The sequence below is a fragment of the Mycetomoellerius zeteki genome, unplaced genomic scaffold, assembly GCF_001594055.1.
Source record: "Mycetomoellerius zeteki isolate Tzet28-1 unplaced genomic scaffold, Tzet1.0 scaffold70, whole genome shotgun sequence".
Classification (NCBI taxonomy): domain Eukaryota; kingdom Metazoa; phylum Arthropoda; class Insecta; order Hymenoptera; family Formicidae; genus Mycetomoellerius; species Mycetomoellerius zeteki.
Genome location: NW_017257720.1, coordinates 3,064,799 through 3,085,885, shown reverse-complemented (window position 1 = coordinate 3,085,885; position 21,087 = coordinate 3,064,799). Strand labels below are relative to the sequence as shown.

Genomic DNA, 21,087 nt, shown 5'->3' with positions numbered 1-21,087 from the left:
GAGCATATGTCTATAGGACTTTTTTTCTTAGTTTTTTACTCCTCTACACGCTCCCGAAGTTTTGCCATTTAATTTGGAAACACCCTGTATTAAATAATTTTTAAAAGAAAAGGAATGAATCGTAAGAAGGTAATAAAAGTAAATTTAGAGAAGTCGATGTTAAACAGGTTATTTTTCAATCCTGGAATTGTATACATTAATTTAGTGATTATTAAAATCGTAGACAGTGTATTAAAATACACTGAGAGAAATGAGTTTGTTATTAAAACAAAAAGTGATAACAAATGTGTTGATTTGGCAGGAAAACGAATCGATCAGTTATTATTGCAAATCATTTCTCGTTATTCGTCAATGTAACAAATAATACATGATTTATATGAGACAAATCACGTTTGTTAAATTGTTATTTGTACTTTTTGTAAATAATCAGTTTTGTAAATAACCAATGGCTGGCAAATAAAAATCTATCCAGCATATACATGATTGCTTCTGTTACTAATAATTGATTCGAATAGCAGACTAGCATCAGTCTCCATGACAGAAGAATCTTGTATTCCCAACAATAAAACAATTTTTAACGAGCTCTCAATGTTCAACAATAATTAAAATAAATCCGGGCTAATTAGAGCTAAACACTGTAATTTGTATCTATTTTACAATTTTATTCATAGTATCATATACAATATATTATTCGACGTTTCGGCTGTTCTGTACAGCCATCTTCAAGATATTCAAATTTAATCCATTAGTTCTCAAATAAATGTACGTGCTTTTTCTAAAAACCTTAAGTGGTTCCTCATTGCATTGTGAGCACACCTCTTCTTAATCAATATCTTAATTGTTAAGAATTAAATGAGAAATTATCAATGTCTTAATTGGTAAGTCCTCAATGAGAATTTATATTTTAAATATACTATTATTAGTCAACTCACCAGTTTTTTGAAAATACACTTTATTTTATTACAAAATTTCACAGCTATTGTAACATATGTAATTTTGACTCCGATGTGGACACATGTCTAACGATTATCCGTTAATTATATAATCTTTTGCTGTGAAATTTTGTAATAAAATGAGGTGTATTTTCAAAAAACTGGTGAGTTGACTAATATATAATAATATATTTAAAATATAAATTCTCATTGAGGACTTACCAATTAAGACATAATTTCTCATTTAGTTCTTAACAATTAAGACATTGATTAAGAAGAGGTGTGCTCACGATGCAATGAGGAACCACTTAAGGTTTTTAGAAAAAGCACGTACATTTATTTGAGAACTAATGGATTAAATTTGAATATCTTGAAGATTAAAATATAAATTCTCATTGAGGACTTACCAATTAAGACATAATTTCTCATTTGGTTCTTAACAATTAAGACATTGATTAAGAAGAGGTGTGCTCACGATGCAATGAGGAACCACTTAAGGTTTTTAGAAAAAGCACGTACATTTGAGAATTAATGGATTAAATTTGAATATCTTGAAGATGGCTGTAAAGAACAGCCGAAACGTCGATTAATATATTGTACTATATATGATACTATGAATAAAATTGTATAATAGACACAAATTACAGCGGTGTTTAGCTCCAATTAGGCCGGTTTTTATTTTAATTAATCTTGTATTCGTTTTCCGACATTTGTTATCACTATATCTACAAATCATTTGTTGTAGATAGAGGTAGCGTGTTAAATTAACAAAATCTTTTTTCTCAGTGTAATATAATTGATTACTCACTTGTAACTCATTAATGGCTACCCATGAATTACTGGGAAATCCTTGAAGCATAGGGACCAGGAATTGCAGGCAGCCACTCCAATGGCCGATCAGGAGCATCATACAGATCAGGTTAAAAATCCGCATGAACACCGACGCCATATTCAGGAACTGCCAACAACAATGTTAAGAGTTTTATTCTCGTGCCGAATCGGGCGCGTCGGAATGTTTCTCACATGTTTTTGTTAAAACTTCTCTTGTTTATCCAAAGCTCCGATTGCGTAGTGTACAGCAAGTAAGCGAGTGTTGCACAAAAACGCGGTAGATATATAATTCATCGAATACAATTGGTTCTATTACTGTTTTTTTGCTCAGATTTAGGAATAATGAGTAAACTACGTGACGGAATCCGTCACTAAGATCCGATCGTTTATTGATAATTATTCAACGAATATTTTGTTACAGAAAATTCTACAGAAAATGAAGCTATTTTTATTCTTCTATCAATCATTCATGCGCTTATGAGAAACAGCAAATTTTTAGATAAAATCGTGTTCAAAATAGGAATTCAAGACTTTTTGCGAAATTTCAAATTATTTTTAAACTAGTTTCTTGCTGCTTAACGGAATAATTGATTAAAAAATCTTTACTGTAGACAAAATGGATAAATATGAATCAATGTTCAAATTCAGATCTTAGCGCGGATATATACAGTGTCTTAAAATTCGCGAGTCGAAATGCTAAGCAAGAAAGTTCTCAAAGAAATAAGTTGCAACTGTTATCAGTATTTATTACTGCCTTCCGAGCGGTAGTTTTTAAGACATTAAGGTTAAAAACTGGCCAATTATAGATTATAGTTAAACGGTCTGTTTATGAGTCATTGGTCGATAATATTAGTAATTGCGCACGTTATGCATAAAGATAATAAACAAAGATTATGTGCGTAACATTCATATGTGTTACGTATAGGGTTTGTTGCGAATTAGTTGATGCTGTTAACAAACAAATGTAACGAATAATATAAATTGATAATTTATTGGAGTTATATCACTACTAGGTACGTTACTAATTTGTGCATCATATCAATAGAAGATATGAATAAGATATGAATAATTGCAATCAAGTGACATACATATGATGTCATTATTTTATTACAATAATTCTAATCTTTTTTATTTTATGTATCCTCTGATTCTTTTTAGTCTTTAATTAAACCGAAAATTTCATTAAAAATTTTTAAAAATTATTTTATGTTAACATATCAATGTTATTGCGCGTGCGTAAACAGTTTTTTTATTTAAACAATTAAATATTCTGGATGGTCGATTATTTATCGATTATTTATTTGTCTTTATTAACTATACGACATCTTGTATTACATTGATTTTCATTTGCATTACTTCTTATTTTTGTAAATTGTCGATCAATAAAAATAATTAATTGTTTGATAATCACTATAATAACAACTACAGTGATACTCAAAACGTTCTACATTTAGTTTAACAAAAAAATTGTTTATATTTTTAAAATTTTTGATTGTATTTGCTTGATTACTAACTCCTAAAAATTCTACAAATAAGTATTTTATTAATAGATTTAAATATATTCACTCATACAGGGCCAAAAGTCTGGATACACCCAAATATCTCATAAACGATACATTTTAGAAAAAAATGTTTCAAACAAAAGTTGTAAAGCTTAAAAAGACGTATTTAACGATAGTAGTTATTTGACCTAGAATGGCGTTGTCAAGGTCACGTCAAGGTCAACTTAATTTTATTAAATGGAGCCCTCTACTTTTTATTTCAGATTCTTGTAGGTCATGTTGAGACGTTTTCAAAACACATCATAAACTCTTTTCCGATGAGAACTTCCTGAGTTATGAATCTTTAAAGTTTAAATACCGCCGGCATTAGAATTATCCAAGATGTACCGCGTGGAGGTTGCTCGGTCGGATTTACATCTCTTGTGTGCGTGAGTGCACACAAGAGATGTAAATCCGACCGAGCAACCTCCACGCGGTACATCTTGGATAATTCTAATGCCGGCGGTATTTAAACTTTAAAGATTCATAACTCAGGAAGTTCTCATCGGAAAAGAGTTTATGATATGTGTTTTGAAAACGTCTCAACATGACCTACAAGAATCTGAAATAAAAAGTAGGGGGCTCCATTTAATAAAATTAAGTTGACCTTGACGTGACCTTGACAACGCCATTCTAGGTCAAATAACTACTATCGTTAAATACGTCTTTTTAAGCTTTACAACTTTTGTTTGAAACATTTTTTTCTAAAATGTATCGTTTATGAGATATTTGGGTGTATCCAGACTTTTGACCCACCCTGTATAACAAAAAATATGTATGTAAAAACAATAAATATAAGAAGAAAAAATTTATTATTACTCATGTCAAGAACATTAGTGAAAAAATTACGATATTTTTAAATTAAATATTCTCCTACGTATGCAATTTTATATATCTACGATATTTTTTTAAGCCCTCATTGTTTTGAAGTTTTTGTATGACTAATCTTGTGCTTTGCATCACAAATAGAGTAAACTTCAATGTTTTTTTAACTTGTCGTAATGGTCAACAAATTATAGAAATATCAACTTTGAAAAAAAACTGGATATATCCAGAGACGTGGAAAAAAGTTAAATTTTTAGTTCATAATTGAGCGAAGTTTAATCAGTTAATTCAAAATCATTGAAATGTAATGACAAACGAAATTATTTCACTTAAAAATTTTCATAGTCATAAATTAGTATGCACTGAGATATGCACGTAAGTAAATGGTAAGTAGTGAGTAATAATATTACGTAAATAATAACAGGTAGTTGTAATCAGTATACTTTTGAGAGAAAAAAATAAAGTAGTAAATAATAAGAAAGAAATAAAATGAATTTTTTTATTTAATTGAAGACGCAACAAACGGTATTATATGGACGTTACGCACACAATTTTTTGTCTGTGAGTGAAATGCGCGATCATTAACACTGATGATGTGCGATTTACGGACACATGGCCGTAAGTAGCTAAATCTATAATTTAAACTTTTATATCTCAAAAATCGTCTTGCTATAGTATTTTAATTCATGAATTTCGGAATACACTGTATAGTTCAAGTGAGAGTGTCACACTTTTCCTATGTTGTCATCGTCATTTTCATACTTTTGAGATTCTTTCTTTTTTCATCCGTTAAGAAAAGCATGCTACATTAGAAAATACGCATCACGTGGCACACAAAAGAACAATTCAATGTAACCTAAAACGTTGATAAATAACTGGTTATTCTACGAATGCTCTAACAAAAAATATCAATCATTTGCAACTGATTGGGCCAAGATTCTCAAACCGCTTATGCGCCAATGTAATGATAACATGACGTACATAAAAAGGAAAAAAAAGAGCCAGAATCAACGCTCCGTGACGTCGATGTAGTCCATTCGGTTCCGTGAATTACAAATTATTCGGCTCCAACGTGCGCAATAAGTACGATATGGGAATCCGTCCATAAAATAAAAAGCTGGAGAACACGCGGAGAACGCACCGACATGGCTAATTTGCCGAGTTAACCCTTCGAGATTCCGATCTATATCTTATTTTGATGATTATCTTTCACGTGAAGAACTGCATCTTGATCGTCTTCTCGATAATTAATACACACAATTAAGTAACTTGTTTTTTCTTTTCCTGGTAATTGTGCGTTGAAGTGGAATATTAACAGATATATGTATATAGTCCTGGGGATGCTGGAGTGACCAAATTATCGATATTACAAATTACGTTAACTGAACGGATTAAAAAATCCTTTTACAGGATTAAAGTAAACGCAAAATTAAAAGGTTGTGCAGTGGACTTTATACTAAAATCGAAAAAAAGTTAAGTAAGTTTTTAATCTGTTTGATTTTAGTATAAAGTCCACTGCATCATCTTCTAATTTTGCGTTTACTTTAATCCTGTAAAAGGATTTTTGATTCCGTTCAGTTAATTCGGAGATATTTATACGACTGTAATATCGATAATTTTGTCACTCCAGCATCCCCTTAACAAGTGGCTATTTTTAATAAAGTTATAAAATGACAATAAGTCTCTGACTTCGGATATATTTTGTCATTTATTTTTATTAATTTAAACAATAAGAATCTTATTTTTAGATCGTACCATGTGAGAAATATAATTAATAATAGAAATTGCTTATACCGGTCGAAGCTAGATCTTTTAATGCTTTAAATAATTCAATGTGAATTATATATATATATATATATACTATATATGTACTTGCATATATAATTTTTTTGTAGTCCTTCAAACTGCGCGCCGAATTGGTTTTCCGGATTTATAAACGCAATTAAACTACTGGAATAATATCACGAATTAAATTAAATTGAACAAGCAATTCTTAAATAATTTTGATGCACAATCAGGCATCATATTAGCAAGATGTTAATGTGCTGAAAAACTGTAAATAAATTTATTGCGAAAAATATTTCTCCCTCGGCCGGGAGTCGAACCCGGATCTCTTACATTCCGTGTGAAGTTCCATTTCCATTTGCGTTCATAAGTCCGGAAAACCAATTTAGTGCGCAGTTTGAAGGATTACAAATATGTTATATATGCAAGTACATATATAGTATATATATAATTCACATTGAATTATTTAAAAGCGTTAAAGATCTAGCCTCGACCGGTATAGGCTTTTAAATTTCTATTGTTAATTTATTTTTATATATATACGAATTTTTATAAGAGATTTTTACACATAAATAGAAATTTATTTAGAAGTTAATTTGATTTTATTTGTTCTAAGCATCGGCAAAAAGCGATTGATAAATACTCGAAGGGTCGGAGTCGGATAGTCTCAGCGTCCTCCTATCAATCGAGAGATAAGGATAGAGTTATCTAAGGATCATTGAAGGTATCATGAAGTGCGACTCATGTTCATGTATGTACATAACGTATGTACATATGTGGCAATGACATATATATATATATATCTGCTTCCGCACTCGTATGCGTGCGGTACTCGCAACGAAACGCGACACGCGCGCTGCAATAATGACTGTGTCATGCACCGTATTTGGTCTCTGGTGTTTGAGAGATTCCGTTCGGATACCCTGTCGGTGGCGCAAATGAATTTCCGATACAGAATATTGTGCCGTCGACGGGGCATGTGCGAAGATTCTCTCGAACCCGTTATGCGGCGACAAACTGAAGTTTCCGAACTTAAACGCGCTTGCCCAAACACCCGCAAGTAGTTCAAATTTTCTCTTTTTATCGCTCACCATATCTATCATACTCGATACACTTTCGTGCTCTTATAACTTACGGAAGTTTGATACTCTCGCAAAAAAAATTCTTGCAGGACTCATCTCAGAATGAAAAATTTGTGTCGGTTAATTTATTAATAAATCTAAGCGACAGCAAAGCGAGGAGTAGGTGGAGCTGTTTCCGAGGTTCTTGTCGAGTCTTGGGCAATCGCGGTATAATGATCTTGAAATCGTACGGCAGTGGGACCTGTCCCCCTGTATAACAGTTAGGTAATTATTCTTGCACTTAAACCGCAGAAATGATAGAGCCATTGCAGTACCGACAGTAATGACATAATGACGTATAATAAGCTCAAACAGATGTGTTATCTTGTTGAAGATAACTTAGTTCCATGCATTTTGGAAAAATTCCGTACAATCTCTCTTAATTTTATCATGATAAAATTATACAGCAATAAATGCTTATGAAGCTTATAAACGAAAAATGTAATCCAAGTTACATTTATAATAATGTTATTTCTTAACGATTAGGCTATATTAAATTAAAATAATCAGAATTTTTTTTATATCAATAACATAATATTCATAAGAGAAATTTAGTTAATTCATCAAGTTGGCTTGTATAGCTTTATCACTTGTGCGATTACGCCGGAAACCTAGTCATAAAAGAGTCGCATTTATAGTTAGACATGGCCATTAACAGATGCAACAATGTAAAAGGCGACGAGAGATGCATCGATGCCCAATCGCCGTAGGATTTCGATGAAGGGCAGAGATCTGGTTATCTAAATGCGGTAAAATATATTAGGAATATTGGCTAGTATCTATCGGGTGTTATGATACTCCATGGATGATGATCAATGGTAACTGTTTCTGCGCCTACGGGAAACAAGTAAGAAAACATAGGAAACTTACGGGCTAGACCACATATAGCTCAATACATTACCTGGTAAAAGATCTACAAGTAAAAGATCGTGTACACGTGGAGTACACAGTACACACGCGCACGCATACATATATCGTCGATGTCTAATGAGGGATGCGACGTATATGTACGTGCGTGGCGTAGTTTCATAAATTAACAAGAATAAAAAGAAAAGAAAGAAGAAAGAAGGAAACACAAGGTAAATGATACACTGTAACTCAACATCAACCTTTTCTTCTACGAGACAGTCACAGGTCTAGTAAAGATGAAAGCTTGATTTTGTTATGTCTCCACGATATGATTAATGAACAATCAACGATCAATGAGTCAGCGCACTAATTAACGAATGGCGATTGTAAGTGGCAACAACAAACGCTCTAAAACGACACCGGAACAAAAGTGAATACTGCAAATTAAAGGCACAACAGAGAACAACCGAGACGAGATACGGGGTTTACGGAAGATAGATGTTTGTCGTGAGGGTGAGAGATTTCCTCGCACTTCGGCCGAGACGAATTTGAGTGATCATGAGCGTAATGAGGGACGAACAAAACGCAGCTGCCAAACGTTACGTTAAGTCTCGCGCAAGCCAAGCCACACGAAGCGAGAAAGCGAAGTGTCTTCGCTCTTCTGTCATGTCTTCGTTTTTCTTTTTTTTTCTGAATTTGCAAGCACATCGATAGCCAGCGATATTACACAGATAGAAGTGCACTTTCTCGGCCGAGAAGCAGCGATAGAGAGCGAGGAATGGACAGCGACAAGAGCGGATAGCGGTGGATAAGACGCGCGGCGAGGGTGGTTATAAGGTGAAAATCGTTTGCAGAGCAGCGGTAAGGGAAGATAAGCGAGCTCTACTTTCATATGCATTGCACCCTAATTATTATTCCGTTAGCGCTCGCACGTGTCTGTATCCATTTTCCTCCTGCATCTTTATGTCTAAGGTAGCGATGCACACCTCGGGTACGTGGTTGATATATAGTGTGCAATTTGCAACAAAGCGACAGAGAAGGGACGCCCAATTACGTGCGCTCGTTTTCATAGGATCGTGCACACCGTCTAGCGATCAAAAGCGTTTCACAAAATAGTGCGTGGAAACACAGGCGGTTTGCGGTCGTCCATCGGGTCACTGGACGTGGAAGAATCGGAGGGAAAAGGGAGGGTATATATATAAGACGGAAGGATCAAGGAGACGTAGATGATACAACAAACAGTCAAGTAGTAAACGAGAGGAAGTTAGAATGAGAAGACAGACAGAGAGAGAAAGATACAAATATATGTATATATATAAAGAGACGGAGAGAGGAAGGGTTTAATACGAATATACGATTGTTTTGAGTCGGACGCGCCACGCCGGATTTTTGACAACCGATCCCCGTTCGTTCACTTTCACGTCGAATATCGCGCTGTCGATCGGCGATCATCGGAAATTGGGGCCTCTACATCCGCGAGGTGCTGACGCAAAGGTGGCTCGTAATTAACCGAGCATGGCGTTTTTTTTTTTTGTTATATCTATGTTCGTGGGCCTCTAGATTACCATATCACACACATAGTTATGTACATGTACTTTCTCATCGCTAGGCGGGTGCCGATGGTGATTGTATAGAAGCATAGCCTATTGCTGCGGGTATATGTAATGTATAATGCGGCGGAAAAAAGTAAAAGCTGAATGTTTGTAATAAACCAACGAGCCAATCAGCGTACAGCTCCTCCGTCCAATTAACCTCGTTAGCCCCACTCCCGGTCCTCGCGAGATATCGACAGAACGGCAGTCGATCGATTAAATCAACAATCCGATTCCCGCGTGATGCTACAAATTATTCGAAAATCTATTCTCGACAAGGAAAGAAACGATCGATTTAATTCACTGGTCAAAAATATACATATTAGATCAGTTTTGAGTAAAAAATTGTGGGATCTACAATTTCTGAAATATTTTATTAATATTTTCAGTCATTCTTTATATAAAGTAATATTATATTTTTATTTATAGAATGTTTTTTTTAAGAAATTGTAACGTGAATTCTGTATTATCATGGAGATCTCATTCAAAAATTGTGTTAATTAAATATTGGCGGTAAAGAGAGGGTCGAGAGAGTCGACTTGTTTCTATCGAGTCTCGCGGAAAACCGGATGGGAAATCGTCGAGGCTGATTCGTGGTGCGAATCACGTGGACGTGAGCTCGCGCGTTCGCCAGGGCGGGTTACCTTAAAAATAAGTTCGCTTTTGCTGAAACCGGACTTCTTTTTAGTCATATTGTCAGAACTTAGGCGCCCCCTCCGCTCAGTGCGTTTTTTTTGTAGGTTCTGCAATATCTAGAAACAAAAGAAAGCGGGACATAGCCAGACGTAGTAAGAAGAGGTTAATAGAAATTCTGTAGAGTAAAGAGTGTAAGAAAGAATAGGAAACAGATATAGAAAGAAACAGAGTTAAAAGTAACAGTAAGGAGGACGGGACAGAAAACGTCGGTATAGTTAGGTGGTTTTACATATGTATTAATTGACAAAGAGAGTTTGCAAGATGGTATGGTGGTACAGTAGCGAAAAGTAAGACGGAAGTATAGGAGAGGAAGTAGTATATGTCGGGCGGTTGCAGGATCGATTTTCTTTTTCTCGTCTCTCGTGAGAAATTTCCGTGTGCGGTACTGTAGCCACACATTACACAACGAACGCTGAAAGGCAATCCCATCCCTAAAGTTTCGTCCTTTCACTATAATATGAAGCATACTCGGATCGCGAAATCCGCCAACAGATGCGCAAAAGTAGTAATCGACGTCACTGTAGACATTTTTAACGGTGACACCCATTGAATCAGGCCGTACGTACAATTATGTGTGAATCACGTTAGTTTATCTATTTAACGACGAAATAAATTAAGAAAAAAGTAGAAAAAGATGATATATAATATTTACATAGATATAAGGTGTTAGTACCTCTCATTTTCCATCCTCCCTCCTGAACGCTAGTACTGGCACATACACAAGCACATAAACAGAGTAAATAATTACACCAGGTGTCAGTATATCGGTGTTGGTGCGAATTCTCGCTTCGCCGGCGAGTGTTGACCGCCGTAATTTGAGTATCAAACGATCGATCGATCGATCGTATGGGTGATGAGAGATCGATTAAAGTGTGAGTTGCGGGGCGTAAATATAAAAGAACGATTTTCGGTGATGTGAGCGACTGTGTGCACGCAAAAGTATAATCGGCAAGGACACGGCACGATAACGAAGAATAACAGTCCGATAATCCGTGAATTAGATAATTAGTAATCAACAAGCCATTCGAATATCAAAGCTATCGAATTAGCAGTCGCGCGCCAAGCGTGAAGCCGCAATTCCTTTTCAAGCTCGGATGAAGCTCGATGAATTAATTAGCGGTTCTGTATATATGTGGTATCGTGGTGGATTTACAGATTGAGTAAAAAACCGCGCGATTAACTTGCAAAGCCGTGTAACTTGATCCTGGGCGTGTCTGTAGAGCTATTGAAGTAATTCAGCACGCGAACGTAATTGACCTCGCGACACTGTCGATATTATCTTTCATGCAAATTCTACGGCATTGTCTCGATTTAAACCAGCCACCAAAATTTAATTATAATGTACGCCGAAGAGAATTTGATAGTTTTCCACATGGGAGAGGCTGCTCATTTCGTCTTGAACAAACACTTTACTAATTTAGTAATTTAATCGAAAAGGATATTAATTGAAGAAAGGCTAAAAAAAGAAGAAAAGTGCACATTAATTTACGCTTGAAGAAACAAAAATTATTTTAAGTGTTGGTGATACATAATAAACATTGTCTCGACTTATGAAATTCATATTGATGAAAGAGAGAGAAAGAGAGAGAGAGAGAGAAGAGAAAGAGAGAGAAAGAGAAAGAGAGAGAGAAAAATCTGCAAATGTGATAACTGTGGAATATAAAAATTCTGCTCTTCCCGGGGCAATGTGCGCGCATCGCTGCTCTGCTGAAAGAAACAGTCTGTGACGAGATAAACATTGACAAAAGGAGAATCGCTCCCATCTTTCTGAAAAATTCCATGCAAAAGTCACGAAAAGGCAGAAGAAACTTGAAAATTATCCGTTAAGAGATTACCGCATGTATGTAGTTCGAAGTGAAAGAACATCGTACATGGTCGCACATCGAGATTATAAATACACAGTCAACGCAAGACAAGAATATATTCGTTAATCGCGATGTCTTACAACATTTCTTTGTCGCGTCTTTACATCTTATGTATACATCTCAGTAATTGTACGCGACAAGAAACGCGCGATTTACTAAGTACGCGTCGCGAAAATCACGCGGACGTACAATCGCGCGTTTCTGCATGACAGTCATGATTTATCGTCTCTTAATATGCGTATACACGCGAGTACGTTTTAATTTGCCACGTTGAATGCAACCAGCCCCGACCATTATCGCGGCGGTTTGCTACTGTGCGGTTGTTAACTCTAATGTGCGTGCTCACAAAGGCACTCGTGTTTGTTATCTGATTTAATTACGATGTAAAGGGAAACAGGGTGTACGTGCCACGGGCAGAAAGCTTTTGTACTCGTTACAAAGAGCACTGCGTTTTGTTGTTTCTTTTTTCTAATTAATTAATTAATTAATAAGAACGAACATAAGGGTGGAATTTTTGAACGCGTTGTTGATTCGTTAAGAAGGTATACGCACGTATATGAAGGAACTCTGTTTGTCTCGCTGAAATTTGGTGACATAATCGATAAATCACATTTTTATAATATACAGAACATAAAAAAACAGAATTAACGTAATACAAATCACACAACGAAAAGTTAATGTTAAATAAATAAAGTAGAAAATTTGCTCAACATCAATCTGTTATGTTTTATCTGTTATCTTTTTATTTTCTTTTATCTATTTGAACATGATATTTATTTTTATCTTTATGAATTATGTATTTACTTTTTTATATTTCAGTGGGAAAAGTTTTTCATTGAACAATAACTAAGAGAAATTAAAAATTTTTAGAGTTAAATTGGCTTCAACTTAAAACAATATCAATATAAAAAACTCTTTCACCGTCTTTCTCTATATAAATTATACCTTATTATTTTAAGACAGATGACAAGCTTTAGTATATTAGGGCAATCGTAATTTTAATTCCTTAGATTGACATTCGTTGTTCATTCAAATCTGTCAAATCTAATGCGTGACAAATTTCTTTCGGCGAACAATATGGAAAATACTATACAATAAAAGAAGGCGTATAAAACAAGAATCGTCTCTTTCAGATCGAGTCTGCGCGATTAATCGACTGTTCTCTCCTTATTTCCTGTCTCTCTTCGTGAAAAACGGAATGCACACATGTGAATAACAGTACATTATGATGTACGTTTATATATTGGTACACATTTGTATTCCAGAAAATGTTACACTTCGCTTTCTAGGAATCAACACGTAAGAAGCATCTCTCTCGTGGAAAATTTTCTTCTCGTTGCACAATCGAATCGAGACGAGACTGCGTCATTGGTGATTCGCCGTGAGATCGCGAAGAGGAGCAGCAATTCTCGAGACAAGAGCGGAGACACGAAAGACGCACGCGAAAGAGAGGAAACGTCATATCCGCTACGTGTATATCGGGTGGCGAGATGGTTAAAAGGTCGCACGCTGTCGCGTACTTTTCTCGCTCCTGTTGTGGAGGCCAGGGTGGATATCTAATGACCGTCTATGGCGGAAAAAGAACGCTGGAAAATATCGTCGGTAATATTATAATATAAACGTGCTCCTGAGAGAAAGAGAGAGAGAAAGAGAAAAAGAGAGAACAAACGAACAAAAATATGATGATATACGGATACATACGTGGGCAGAGGAAAGTACCGACGGCGTCTGCGTAATTGTACTCTCCGTCCTGGCGGAAGTAAAATGTCAAAATGAAATAAAAAGAAACGAAATCGGAATCGCTTCCTCCTCGTTAAATCAGGCATATCTAGACAACACGAAACAACAGGCAATCAGAACGGAACGCGAATAAGGGAGGGACGAAATAATCGGTCGGACTGGGGTGCTCGCTAGAAGTTTATCTCGAGGAAAGGAATAAGGAGAGGAGTAAATTGTCGGGAGTAAATAAAACTGGGAACACACACTGAACACGGGCACATTGCCAAGAATTTTGGACAGATAGGGTTAATTAACACCTAACACTCACAAGCAGACCTACGGTTAGACCAACCAACTTTCTCGTCTGTTGAGTGGTTCGTGTCGAATACCTCGCAGAAATTCTCCATCGCGCTTAATCTTACACGTGTTGTATAAGAATCGTTTGAAAGACATTTCCTGTTTCATAATCACGCGCTAATTGGATGGCGATAAGATTCACGACAAACGAACTCTCGGCTCTTCATCGTCACCGTGACCTCATGCGCTACCATTGTCAATAAATGGTGCATCCGTTAAAAATGTATATACTATCGGTATACATTTACATGCACACGTATCTAGATTATGCAAACCGTCACTGTAAGAACGTCGATAATCGCTATTAACTCATACGATAATGTACATGCGCATCTATGTCGTATCAGGCCAATAAAGTTATGCGGCTTATGGGGCCGGCGATAATCGAGAGCCGAGAAATTCGAGGTGAACGTTTCAACGGCGATCGGCACGAACGTCGGCCGTTCCTGCGATCGCGCGATCGAATATTCGACACGACCAGTTCACAATGACTATTCGTGTAACCAAACTCATGTTAGTACCTAGCAGAACGGAACTTTCCAACAAAACCCGACAAAAACAAGGTAGCATCTCATACCAAAAAACTGTTCTCAAGAAGTTTGGCGAGGAATCAGCTAGTCGGTGAAACATGGATTTTAACAATATAGTTATAAAAAAACATCGTCACTAAGATATAATACTGCAAGCATTATCATTCTCCATCGATCAATACATACTGAATTCTTCTCAGCTAATATCGCATCTTCTAATCTGTGATCCATGTCACACGTCGCATCGCCAGGACTACGGGACTAAGGGCAAGACTGATCAAGAGCTTGTTGAAGTGTTCTACGCAGTGAAAGCTATTTGACTTCCGTGAAAATTACAGCTACGTTTACAGTTCTGTATGAAATATAAAATTAGACTATAACTTCATTAATTTCAATCAGATTAATTTCAACCAGAATGACATTTCAATATTTCCGTTACCTTACGAGATCAATTAATTAAAGTATAAAACTCTTTCCGCTTTGCCTGTTCGAGTTTGTAGTGTTCAGACTTTACCGAAGTCGCGCGACAAGGAAGGAGTTTAATTACTCTGTAAGTCTGTAATAAGCTTTTAACATTTGATCAAATGGTAAGCATAGTCTTTCCTCTGCTCAATCAACTTTTTACAGAACATGGAACTCCCCGACAATGTTAAAGCTCTTGATCGGCTCTGCTACAATTCACAAACTGGGTCTAAGTATGTCGGGTGTGTTATATGTGTAAAAAGAAAAATAACTTCTCGTACCGGAGACTGTAAATTACACGACAAGACTATGCACGTTCTCTATGAAACTCAAAATGAAAAACGAGAGATAGGTGACCACAAACGAAAACGGCAACGGTAATCAGAATAATCGTAATCAATGAGTAACAACGAAAGAAACGACAGTAGTGAGTAATAATGATCTAGCGTATATAGATATAGTTATACGTAGAAACACATTGAGTTTTGTGTTAACGAACGCTTGAATCAAGTAAGGGCAATTGGCCTTGGTTTCAGGGTAACTAGGCAGGCACACCTTGCTGGTTCGGTCTGGTTGGGGCGGTGTCGCCCGACGCTCGTAGTGCCTCTCCGGCTGTTGATAAAGGGGGATCTGCAAACCCATTCGGAAACGTGTTCTCGCAGTAAGCCTAGTAGTCGATTTGTATATATTGTTTTCTTTGTACTCGTGTGTGTATGTCTGAGAATTAAAAGATTCCTGTGCGTATTAAGGTGTATGCATATAGATGTACAGGCAAGATTGTATTGTCCATACAGTGACGGTATGAAAAATTGTGTAATGCCTACCCTCTAAATTTCTTAGAGTGAAATCTCACTCCAAAAGAGTTAAAATACTACCATTATTGAAAAAGAGTGAAAATATTTGCACTTTTAAACAAGAGTGGCAGATTTTCACTCTTTTTTTTTAGAGTGATATTTACAAAAAACAAAAAGGAATGAGATTTCTTTCTTTTGGAGTGAATCTAAAAGAGTGAAATCTCACTCCAAAAAGAGGGAAAATCTGCTATTCTTATTCAAGAATGTAAATATTTTCACTTTTTTTAAATAGTGGCAGTATTTTCACTTTTTTGAAGTGAGATTTCACTCCAAGAAATTTAAAGAGTATTCTACAATTGCGTAAGCGTGATTAGGTTAAATGGTTGTAAGAATTGACCAATCACAGTCGAATATTCGCCTCAAATTTGATTGGACAATTCTTACATCTACCATTTACAACTACGCTTACGCAGTTGTAGAATGAGTTTAATATTTAGGAAAGATATGGAGATCGTTATATTGTGTTTCATTTGATTACTTAAAAAAATAAGTGAATGTAAGAGAACGACAATATTTTTGGATTAGACGATTTAGGATCCTCGCGAGATATAATGTTGTATGTAGGCGTTATTAATCACGCATGCTTGTGATATCTTCGTTTTCAAGATGTGTTGTATATGTATATCTATACTCGGTATAAGGATTTTCCGCTGCTATAGATTAATGGATAAATTGTCGGCTCTGTGCTCGCATTGAAACGGTGGAGAGATAAACATATAGTTGTATATGTGTATGTGTATTGTGAAAGACAACCGTCCGATTTGTTATATATCAATGTCGATTATGTCTGATAATAAATATGAGAACTTGAAATAAAAAATTGTAAGTGCTGTTTTTTTACAGTGTATTTGTACTTTTTGAAATGAAATATTTTGTGAAAAACAATTTTTATTTATTTTACACTTACAGTCTTTTTATACCAAGTCTGCATTTTTCTATACAGCAAAGTATATAAAATGACGAATTAGCCAATAATTAGCCATTAGTTTAAATTAAAACAATTTCATTACAAATGTAGCAGCTCGTATATTTTATAGTCTGCCCATTGAGAGATGATAATTAACTTTGATTGAATTATCATGCGAAATGATTTATAAATTAACTACCAGTGCGCATTTTCTTAACGCGAGATATAATACCACGTATACATTGATAGTTTATTTCTCGCGCTTCGAAAATAAAACAACGACATCAATAACAACGAAGAAGAGAAGATGAATGGAAAATATTTGGCTAAGTTTCATCTTAAATGGATCTACATTTTCAATTATCCTTCTATTAGCGTCTATGAATAGTGGCGCCACAAATTATTATTCTCGTTGTCGTTGGCATACTTTCAAAGTCCATTAATATTTTCACCGAAGGCGGTACAAGAACTGATTTAATTTTGATTAATTAATTGAGAAAACATTTTATCCCCAATTTAATGAAAATGATTTATCGTGACTTCGACGAAGAAAGAGAATACGGGGTAGCGATTCTCGACATCATCGTATTCGGTAGCATTGTGGTCGGTACGTTTGCCTCGCGCATTTCTTCGCTGCTAATTGACAAACTACAGTTAATTTGTCCAAACGATATCGATACCCGAATGCGTGACGAGTCTATTGCACTTGGAACGCTTTCCCTCGTGCATACATTTTTTTTCTCGCGCATATATTTTTTTTCTCAGCGTATATCTTTGTACAATAGAACAGAACAGAGAGGAAAAAGCAGAGGGAGGCAATAGTAACGTTTCAAGGCAAGCGTAATAAGATTTTCAGCGAATGACAAACTGCTAACTCGATTGGACGAAAAGCCTGATTGATTCGTTGGTCTTTTCGCTGTGCCACGATTTTATGCTAACAGCGCGAGCACAAATAATGTAACACAAAAACGTTATCCCACGTAAACACAATCGCCGACGTGCGGAAGCACCGAAAGGTAGCAATAATTTCTCAATCCAATTAACCCACTCAAACAATTAATGCACTTGCAGTTCGCCGTATAATTGACCTGGCGAGATATATACACAACATGTATATATCACGAATATTATTTGATTTATTTTCTTATTACTGTAATAATATACATGTTTTACAAGCTTCCTATTTTGTAGCTGCAACAACCACTTCGCAGTACTTTGTTTAAATTTTTAAACATTTAGTGAAGAAATAGCGAGATATATTTGTAGTAAAATAAAATAGAGACGCGAATTTATGAAAGACATTTATAAAAATCAGATTGTTCTTTTTACCTTTTGTTATTAATTCTGTTCTTTCTTTTATCTTTCGAAATGATTCTCCGATCGAATGAAAGGGATGGGCAATACGTTCACGCATTGCTTCGATTATCGAATATATACACTTGTTTGGGAGGGCAGTTACTTACCCGTCGACGAATCGTCGTACCATTACATCACGTGCACAAAATCGACATGTGCGTTAAAACAAGAGCAAAAAGTAACGAGTAAATACGAATAGCGAACAACAACAATTATCGGTGCATCGAAACGACAATGAAAAATATAATAAAATGTTGTCGTATTGTGTCACGAGATTCTCTTTGTATCGAGTTTCACGGTGTATTAGCGATGATTCTGCGGAACACGCAATCGCGTGCACGTGTATATCCTTTTTCCTCTATTTGCTTTTTCGTCACGCTATCTCTCCGCTTGTGTCCGCGAATTGTTTGTTAGAGGTATTACCTATTGTTATGACTATTATCTGTTTTATGCTCCTCTCGGTGCGGTGAAATGATCGAGCAAGGGAGAACAGCTGATTCTAATTAACGATTATTATTACCGTGAGAGAGAAAGATAGACGGAAGGAGACTTTCTTGTAGAATGGAAATTTCGGGGTATCACGGGATATATTGAGTAGAGCCGTGGGGACACTTATTAGATGTTCAGCAACGGAAAGCGAAACATAATCTAATCAACTGAGAGTCCAGTTCGAAAAAATTCCCCGCAGTGGTGGACCGAGACATTTACGACAACTATGAAAAAGTAATTTTGTTAAGAATCCTATTTTCGCTGCATATACCTAAAAAAGATTTGTACATACATACTCGATCGATTGAACTTTATTGACGAAAATCTTATGACAAAGGGAGACTCTTTGCACATAGTGAGAATGAAACTCTCTGTTAATGAGTGCAAATTTAAGAAAACTTCGTAAAAAAGATTGCCTGTCAGACAGAATCCACCACTGACGTGAGAACTTCGCTAGTAAGACTCAATGAGTCATCTGCGGTTAAGTACGAAATATCCACGGTAAGGATACGAAAGTGGGCTGACTTGTTGCCTTTATCTCCTCCGATTCTCTACAGCGACCATATATCACAGGCATAGACATAATTATTTAATATCCCGCGTAAAATGCGGAAGGTGATTTCTGCAATTGACAGATTCAAAAAACTGACAATCGACATTAATTAACTCATTAAGCTTCATTGTCTACAGGAAAAGCAGTTTCGTAGGAGGGAAAATCGTTTGTCAGCTTCCTGAATCCGTTAAAGGTCACCAAACGCTTCTCCTTTTCTCTTTTTTTTTTATATACGTAAATTATGTACGAACTACACGTATCGTATGTTTACAAAATAAAAACAGTGCTGTATAGTAAGTAGCAGAACACTCACATAGACCTCTTCCCATTGCGAGACATACCGCACCAGTCTTGACAAACGTAGTAACCTAACGAGTGATAACAGTTTTGCAAGCCTGAGGATCCTGAGAGCACGTCCAGCATGCAGGATCTGGAAGGACTCGCTGAAGTCCTGAAACTTGCGAATTTCTTTGTTACTGTAATATTTGACTCTTCGAGTGTCAGTAAACAAGTATACAAATATCTAGAATTATTTAGAAAATCGTTCAGAAAATTATTTAGAAAATCGTTTTATAATTCATTAATTCTATACTTATACAATATAATAATATATATTATAAGATTTCTATTTTATATCTAATTTATATTAGTATTATTTTATTTTCAGATCTTTAAAATTTTATTATTTTATTTATTTTTAATTTTCTATTTAGCATATTATTCTAGAGAAATTACATAAAGAATTAAAAGTCTTTCTTTACATTATATACATATGTATCGTGAAAAATGTTATACGTATATAAAAATGTATTATTTATTATTTGGTAAAAGAAATTAGAAAGTTATTTTGATGATTTTTCATAAAGCAGGACTGGGCATGTATTTGAAATATTTTTATTTAAAACAGTTTTTGCAATATAGGTATACTTTGTATTTTGTATTTCAGCGGAGCACATGAAAGTATTACGTATTTTATATTTAAAATCGAAAAACTATAAGTTTTTTAAACTTTGTAATTCAAATAATAACATTAATTGTCAATCTTAGTATTTGAAATACAAAATACAAAATACTTTCAATCTTTCGTTATTAATATTGAAATACAGAATACTTTTATATGCTCCCATGAAACACAAAATACAAAATATTTGCATGTGCTCCATTGAAATGCATAGTATAAAATACAATTGTCTTACAAATATTGTTTTTTAAATAAAAATATTTCAAATACATTGCCCAGCCCTGTCATAAAGTATAGCGAGCTAATAACTTACGATTTAACAAGGAATATGTATAAAGGTTGCGTAAAACATATTTACTTGATTAAATATGAGGAAAATGTAGTCTAATGGTATGGAGGAGATGAGGTCGAGAAAGAACCAAGTCCTGAGGTAGTGTTTCGCGATTAACTTCGGATCCAGTATCACCTGTTCGGCATTATCCTGCTGCATTATACCTGCAACGAAAGAATTTTACTCCGGTATTTTCCACGTCAATGATTTTCCAAAGCCTGCGAAGCTCAAGTTGCCGGAAAAACGCTAATGCTATTACCTCACGCTCTGGCGACTTGCCATCGATTCGATAGTTTGTCACGTTGCCATTCTCGCGCATCTGATGCACATTATGTATATATAATATATAATTTAACAATTGGAAAAAACAATCATTGAATCTGTTATAGCGGTAAATAAAAGAAAAAGAAGTAATTATTAAGAATTACTGTTCCGTGCTAAAATATTTGAACGGGATACGGGAATAATGCGTCTTAGAAATTTTTAATTATCGTGAATCGACACAAAGCGATGTGCAATATAATATAATGA

At 35.3% G+C, this 21,087-nt stretch overlaps 1 protein-coding gene across 8 annotated transcripts in view; it reads right to left on the bottom strand.

The window, feature by feature from the left end:
• Positions 1-21,087, bottom strand: part of Ih (hyperpolarization activated cyclic nucleotide gated potassium channel Ih) — an 88,664-nt gene that overhangs the window by 5,154 nt on the left and 62,423 nt on the right. For 2 of the 8 annotated variants that reach the window (XM_018458063.1, XM_018458060.1), the window contains exons 4-8: positions 20,584-20,720; positions 19,578-19,721; positions 15,661-15,735; positions 10,121-10,228; positions 1,741-1,890 (exon numbers count right to left, since the gene is read on the bottom strand). In XM_018458063.1, the coding sequence (XP_018313565.1) occupies positions 1,741-1,890; positions 10,121-10,228; positions 15,661-15,735; positions 19,578-19,721; positions 20,584-20,720 (614 nt within the window). The remainder of the gene's footprint in view (positions 1-1,740; positions 1,891-10,120; positions 10,229-15,660; positions 15,736-19,577; positions 19,722-20,583; positions 20,721-21,087) is intronic. The other 6 variants (XM_018458064.1, XM_018458065.1, XM_018458059.1 and 3 more) reach the window with 5 other exon arrangements.